General features: G+C 56.2%; 1 protein-coding gene across 1 annotated transcript; it reads right to left on the bottom strand.

Moving 5' to 3' along the window:
* Positions 1-1133: 1133 nt before the first annotated feature.
* On the bottom strand, positions 1134-7390 carry LOC311532321 (C-C motif chemokine 4-like; the record flags this gene model as incomplete). Its single annotated transcript, XM_084650677.1, has 3 exons — positions 1134-1628; positions 4236-4350; positions 7318-7390. The coding sequence occupies 3 exons, from the start codon at positions 7388-7390 to the stop codon at positions 1532-1534; spliced, it is 285 nt and encodes a 94-aa protein (XP_084506803.1). The 3' UTR covers positions 1134-1531.
* Between the last annotated feature and the right edge of the window lie 425 nt (positions 7391-7815).

Below are 7815 nucleotides of genomic sequence, written 5' to 3'. Positions count from 1 at the left end.
TCTGGAGACAGGTGGGGCACAACGCTGCAGGAGGAAGGTGAGTTCTCCACCCACCTTGGGGGAGGAGGGCCTTGGGCTTCAGCCCTGGGGTGGTTGGGCAGGAAGCTCCAGCTGCAGGACTTTGGAAGCCTGGCCATGGGGCTTTGGGCATCGATCCCTGGATGCAGCAGCGGGTGCTGACCTCCAACTCCGGCCATGTGACCCTGACTTCGGGTTCTGATCCTGGGCTCCAGCTGGTGGGAGCCAGCCCTGGGTGCTGACTCCTGGCCCCATCTATATAGCAGCGGGCTCCGACCTCCGGCTCCGCGGTGGTGGGGCTCAACCCCCCACATTGCCTCGGGCCCCTGCTGCCTCCACTGATCCTCCATCCATCCCCCCATCTGGGCCCCTGCTGCCTCCCCCAGCCTCACATCCATCCCGCCATTGCCCCTGGCCCCCACTGCCTTCACTCCAACCTCCCCCGGCATCCAGGGCTTGATTTGTCCTGGGGCTTGCTAAGAAAAGTGATATTAACAAACATACAAATATCACTTTTCACAGCATTGTTTTTATTATCGAGTCCTCAAAAAACCCTACTTAAATAAATGACAATGATTTGTGTATATCTGCGTATTTGTTTGATTTTCCTAAAGTTAATGAAGTATTTTAGGAAAAAGTCTCAGAGCGGCCACCAGCAAGGGTTGGTAGCCACACTCTGAGGCCACCAAAAATTTTGTTGTGAGACCCCCTCTAGTCTGTTCCCCTATGGTCTGCTTTGTCTAGGCTAGTTTGAGAGGCCAGACGCCCTACGGATGTGGCGATAGCTGGCCTAACCACACGTCTTTTCTTACGTTCTTGCTTCCCTGCCTCACAGGAGCACCTGGAGGGATTTTTCCTCTCTAGTTTAGGGGCACGGAGGCAATAGCAGCTGGACACACAGCTGCCTTGGTTATTTCTGCTCACTGGGGCTGCACACTAGCAACCCAGTTCCCCCGGGGTGTCCCGAGCCCTTCAGAAGCTGCTGCCCTGTTTGTGGGACCGAGGCCTGAATAGCACGTGAGGAGGATGGCTTTTAATGAGCCATAACCAGACCAACAGACTCTACTGCTGCTTATGCAGTTGGGATTTTTATTGATGCTAACAAGCAAATCAGGCAATCACGGTGGGCGGGGACATCTCAGCAGAAGGTGCTTTGTAGCTGAAACCTCAGGAAGGTCGCTCCACAGAGGGGTAAAGAGAGGCAGTGGAAACCCCTTGAGTGAAGAACATTTTGCTCCTAGAGGTTGCTACTAGATGAATTCCATCATGGGACTAACATCTGGGACAACAGCCCCCTCCCCGTTTCAGGGCTCCTGTCCCTCTGGTCTCTCAAGGGACCATGTCAGGATAACCACAGCTATTAACCAGCGTTCAGCACAGCTGAGGGTGATTATATAATTGCAGTTGTGAAACAGGAACATGCTTTCTAGATGAAGCTAAAGCGGATTCCCTTGTGCCACGAGACGTGCACAGCAAGCGAGCTGCGAGCTCCTGGCTCGTCTCCCAGTGGCCCTCAGACTTTACGAGCCAAGCTGAGAAATTTCTGGTATTCTTTCACCCAGGGCTTGTCAGGCTCGGCACAGATCTCCTGACCTTCTTTCATTTTGAATCTACAAAGGAAAACAGTGAATCAGCCAGGAGACAGCAATGGTGGGGTGAGGATACCAAACGTGGGGGTGAAACTCTGGCCAAAGTGCCCCCCAAAGCAGGATGTAGGTGCAAAGGGCCAGCACTGGTATCTTGTTCAGGGGGATCCCAGACAGCCCAGAACTGTGATGGCCCAGCCAGATTACAGGCCACTTACAGGCACATAAATGCAAGCTGTTAACTCCTTCCCGCCCTGGCAGTCTGTCCCCGCTCCACTCTCTATTCCGCCCCTCTGATGTTGTATGATTAAAATATGAACATGTAGATCACTGCTGCTACCACTGTTCTATAACTGCAACAAATCCTATATGAAGTATGTCATGTAAGGTGTCAATGGGAAAGTTATGATTTGCTAAATAGGATTATCCTGTTTGTATGAATGTATCATGTTTGTAGCTGAAGTTATGAGTATTGACTATGTACCAGTATTTCTAATGCATTTGCTCCTGGGGGAACACCCCCAAGGTAATTGACATCCAGTCTGGTCAGCACATTGTGAATGGAGATTCAAGGAGATGGCCCTTTAATGAACACAATGGACCAAGAAGAAGCTTATTCCTGCCCGATGGGCCTTGTGGACATTTTAGCCTTCGAAGCCTGCAAGGGCACGTGACGAGTTCGTGTGACTCTGGACTCCATCTTGTGCCTGTACTTCCCCACAGACTAAGACTGAGAGCAGCCCCTCCGCATGGGAGAGGGAATACAAACCCTTGGGAGCATCTCCATTGTGCCTCTTTCCTGCTCTGATCTCTGGACGATGGACTTGCACTAAAAGGAGTGTTCCAGTCAATGGACTGGGGACCTTCCATCGTTTGGAAGTTACTAGAGATGGAAGAAGCCAGCAGCATGACAGCATTGCTACGAACCTGATACAAGAACTCTGCAACGTTTGTACGTATTTCATTCCTTTCACCATTTTAACTCTCACCTCGTTCTTTGCCAGTGTAAATAACCCTTTAGATATTAGATACTAAAGGATTGGCAACAGCATGGTTATTGGGTAAAATCTGAGTCATATATTGGCCTGGGTGTGTGGCTGATCTCTTGGGATTAGAAGAAGCCTTTGGTTGATGAAACTGGTTTTAAATAATCACTCCTCATTAAGCATCAGAGGGGTAGCCCTGTTAGTCTGTAGCCACAAAAACAAGGAGGAGTCCGGTGGCACTTTGGGCTTGAATAGGGACTGGGAGTGGCTGGCTCACTACAAAAGCAATTTTCCCTCTCTTGGTATTGACACCTCCTCATCAGTTATTGGGAGTGGCCACCGTCCACCCTGACTGAACTGGCCTTGTCAACACTGGCTCTCCCCTTGTGAGGTAACTCCCTTCTCTTCAGGTGTCAGTATATTTATGCCTGCATCTGTATTTTTCACTCCATGCATCTGAAGAAGTGGGTTTTTTATCCATGAAAGCTTATGCCCAAATAAATCTGTTAGTCTTTAAGGTGCCACCGGACTCCTCATCATTAAGTCTAGTGTCTGGGTGGTGAGATAAGGGCTGGGATACCTAAGGGGGCTGCATTTCTGACTCCTTGTTAACCAGTGAGAGGAGACAAACCTTTACGTTTATTACTGGTTTGGTATATCTTATGGAAGAATAACCACCAATCTGGGATGGGTCTGCCCCATTTCTCAGCAGTTTGTCCTGAATCTGGTATTCTCAGCTGTGACTGAAGCACAGTGACAGCCCCTCTCCCTCCTTTTGTACCCCAGGACTCAGCCTGAGTCCCCGCAAAGGGGCCTGACGAGCCGCTGAGCCCTCCTGGAGAGCGGGACGGCCCTTCTAGCTAGAGAGAGTTCTGCTTGTAACGTCACATGGGGGCTGGCTGGCTCATTCCCTCTGTGCCGATGGATACAGGGTCTACATTCCATGAGAGTTACCAGCTCCGGTTGTTTACCCTCCTGCCTTTATCCATCACAGCTGGTGGCATGGAAAAGACGATGTCAAAGCTAAGGATGGCATGAGCGCTAGGGGCCCATGGTGCCAAAGAAGCAGAGATCTTTTCCACATATTGATGGTGCCCACTTGGATATAATTTCCTAATCAAAGGCTTAATGTTGACCGACGCAAAGGAAGCAGATCTCCATGAGCCAGAGATCATCAGCTGGACACTTGCCGTCTCTCTGGAGCCTTTCTCCCAGGGACCAACCCCCACTGGCTCCAGGAAAGGCCAGACTCTATGTAAAAATAAACCAGTGCTGGTGAGCCATCCTGGGGCACTCAGAGACATGGCACCACTTAATCCAGACCCACTTTATGGTCCTTCCTGCACTGGGAGGGCCCAGAGAGCAGCAGGAAAGGCCGCGGATGTTCAGCTACTGGGAGCCCCAGCATCTGGAAGGAGCCCTTGTCTCCGCAGCTGCTTCAGCCAGCTCTGATGCTAGCTCATGGCATCAACCCCTCCCCTTGTGCACCCCACTTTAATCCTCTCCTCTGTCACCTCCCTTTGTTGTTACCTCGTTCCCTGCTATCTAATCCCCTCCTCCCTGCTCTGCTCCCGATGCATACTGCGGCCTCTCAGCCCCCCGCCCCTGCCATTGTCCCCAGGACTCTGCGCTGGAGGATACTCACATCACGGCTGGCTGAGGGCACACTGGGCTGGTGCGGTAATAGCCAACTGTGTTGTCTCTCTTGATCTTACGTTTCTGGAATCTGAAACAGCACTTATCCGGCACAGCAAAGCCTTCTAACAGAACAGGAAAGCCTCATGGATGAGGGTGCCCCCAGCTAGATGGGACCCCCCGTCCCCTCTCTGGGACCCGTCCCCACGCCCGGGGCAGAAGGAGAGAGTTGGACTGGGTCAGCCCTAGAGCAGGTGGCCCTGCAGCCTCCCCACCCCCGCCTGGGCCCTTATACATAGCACACAACTGGGACCCCCCCACTGCTCTCCAGGGTAAGGACCTGGCACAGACCTGCCCTTTCAGTGCATTGCACCACAGGGTGTCACCAGGACCCCATATCCTCTTCCAATAGCTTGATCCCCATGAGCCCAGCCGGGCCATCCTTGCTCACGTGAGCAGCTAATGGAGCCCATGGAGGCTGCCTGGGGGGATCCTGAGGAAGCGTGGCCCAGGTGGTGGCAGTATCTCAGTAACAAGCTCTGGTGTCTTTGCCTGGCCTGACTCTGCTCTCACTGAGCCGGGTGTGAATCCAGAGTCACTCCAGTTAGCTCAGTGGATTCTGGTGTGAATCCAGAGTCACTCCAGTTAGCTCAATGGAGTCATACTGGGGTAAGTGCTGGCACAATCTGGCCCACAGTTTGTGAGGCCATTGTATGTAAAATGCCAGATGGCAGTAGCAAGGCTCTGGCTGGGTGTTAGGCTCAAAGGGTTTGCTGCTGCCCTTGCTACTGCTGCGGGGAATCAGGAGTGACGCCCACGGACACAGCAGAGTGACAGCAGCGTACGTGAGGGGGAGATCCGGCCCAACAGACACACAGGCAAACTCGCCCTGAGACAGTGCAAGAGGCACAGGGCCTGAGGGCAGTGACGAGCTGCCAAAATCTTAACAACGGGTTCCCTCCTCACCCCACGAGGGGATCGTTGCTCACCGCCTCCCCCCAGGACTCCTGCCCCATCCAACCACCCCGCGTTCCTTGACGCCCCCCCCCCCCCCGGACCCCTGCCCCATCCACCCCCCCTCCCCTGTCCCCTGACTGCCCCCAGAACCGGGCAGGAGGGTCTCGTGGCCCACCGTAGTGGGTGCCCACCCCACCCCTAAGAGCCAGAAGCACTTGCCGGGGGGCGAGGTGGGGAGTCCCGGCGGTGCTTACCTGGGGCAGCTCCCAGGAAGCCTCCGGCAGGTCCCTCTGGCTCCTAGGGGCGGGGGAGCGTAGGTGGGGGGGAGCAGGGGGAGCGGCCCCTCCCCCCACTGATCGCATCAAAAGTGGCTCCTTAGGTGCCGACTCCCTGGGTGCTCCGGGACTGGAGCACCCACGGGGAAAATTTGGTGGGTGCAGAGCCCCCACCGGCAGCTCCCCGCCCTGCGCCCGGCCCCAGCTCACCTCTCCTCTGCTCCGCCTCCTCCCCTGAATGCGCCACCCCCCCTGCTTCTCTGCCCCCCCCCAGCTTCCTGCCAATCAGCTCTTCACGTGGGAAGCCAGGGCGGGCTGAGAAGCAGGCAGCAGCTTCGTGCTCAGGCCCAGGGAGGCGGAGGCGAGCTGGGGCGGGGAGCGATTCCCCTGCGCGCCCCCCCCCGGGTTACCTGCTGCGGCGCGGGCGGTCCTCCTCGCACCCCCCCGCCCCAGCTCACCTCCGCCTCCCTGGGCCTGAGCGGGAAGCGCGGCCTGCTTCTCAGCCCACCCCGGCTTCCCACGCGAAGAGCTGAGTCGCGGGAAGCCTGGGGGGGTGGAGAAGCAGGGTGGGGTGGCGCGTTCAGGGGCAAAGTCGGAGGCGGAGCGAAGGCGATCTGGGGCCGGGGGTGGGGCGGGGAGCTGCTGGTGGGTGCTTTGCACCCACCAAATTTTCCCCGTGGGTGCTCCAGGGCTGGAGCACCCGTGGAGTCGACGCCTAAGGCGCCACTTGGGGACGGTTAAATTTAGAAGCCCTTTTAGAACCGGTTCTCCCTCGCGGAACAACGGGTTCTAAAAGGGCCTCTAAATTTATCAACCGGTTCTAGCAAACCAGTGCGAACCGGCTCCAGCTCACCACTGCCTGAGGGGAGCTGGCTTGGGTCTGCCTTACGCCAGGGCTGAGGGGCGGGTGCAGACTAGGGCAGCCAATTTGCATCCCCTGCAAATAGCCCCCAGGGGCTTGTGGCAAGAAATTGCCCTGGTCACTTCTCCTTCTATCTTCGATCCACCCCCACCCCTGCTGGCCCAGCCCTGATGTATCCCCATCCACCTCCATACTGGTCCTATTCCTCAGGGGGCATTGTGGCTGCCACGTGATGCCAGGGCAGTACGGCACCTATGGATCTTGCCCACAGTATCGTTCCTGCAGCCAGGCTGTGCTATACATGTCTTTCAGAGAGCATTGCGCCAATGGCATGGAACCCAGAGGGAGGAGCACAGGCGCAGGAGGGAAGAGTTTGGAGGAGACACCAGGAGCTCAGTCTGTGTGCCTATGGCTGGAATGCCCCCTGCACTTGCAGCAGCTCCATAAATAGGTCTTGTAATAAAGAGCCAGTTTAATTTTACAAGCGTGGAATTCTCTACTGCTGTTCCGCAGCACAAGGTGCATGAAACAGCGCCCCGGCATCTGGGGGTAGTCCCATATTTCAAGCAGTAGATCCCCAAGAGCATTTAAAATTCACCAGGCCTGATTCTCCCCTGTTGTTACTGACCCGCAGGCAGAGCACGGGCGTAGAATGCCACCAGACTAACATGGCCACTGTTTGCCCTGGTCACGGAGATGGGCTGCTACCCAAGGTGCCCATCAGCAGGGAGCCAGGCACCATATTCATTATGTCACCGTGATACAGGGACCACCGCCTGAGTCTGATTGAGTCTGCTCACTACACCTGTGTTACCCCAGCTAGACACCCACGTGAGAGCAGGCCCTACACCTGCTGTGTCTCGGTGAGGTCTGCCCTCCGTGCCCCAGAGATGCCCTGGCACCTCCCCGCACCTGACCCTGCCCTGAGATCCCATGGTGCTCCCTGACCCAACTCCCGTCTCTCCATGGAGGTGGCAACTGGGGACACCGGTACTCACTCTGAGCCAGGCTCTGGCAGCAGAAGGAAGCCAGCAGGAGAAGTGCGCAGACAAGCCCGGCTGCCTTTGCCATGGTGAGATGGAGGACGGTCCTGCTGGGGCTGGTGAGCAGGGTTCAGCTGCAAAGGAGCCTTCTGGTTGGATCTGCCTCCCTGGGCTGCTTTTATCGGGCTGTCTGCCTAAGGATGACACTTGGCTTTAGGAAGCAGGGGAGGGGGGAACCCAGCATATTTCCACTGTTTGGCCGAGCTCCCAGAGGGCTGGGCAGCGGAGGATTTTTTCTTGTGCCAAAAGGGGATGGGGATTTACCTGACACCTGCAATCATCGTCAGTCACCTCGGGGATGCAGCGACTGGGCGTGCCACCCCCGGAGTCAGTGCACCACAGCTCAACAGAGCGCCCGGGGAAGGTGACAGAGCTGTCTAGCGCTCAGGGTCAGGAGTGGGAGGAGAGTGAGTCCTGGCCTGGCCCTGGGTGCTGGACCCTGGGTGCTGCTGC

This window comes from Lepidochelys olivacea (genome assembly GCF_965140295.1).
Source record: "Lepidochelys olivacea isolate rLepOli2 genome assembly, chromosome: 17".
In the NCBI taxonomy this organism is placed as follows: Eukaryota; Metazoa; Chordata; order Testudines; family Cheloniidae; genus Lepidochelys; species Lepidochelys olivacea.
This window is presented reverse-complemented; position numbering and strand designations above follow the sequence as displayed.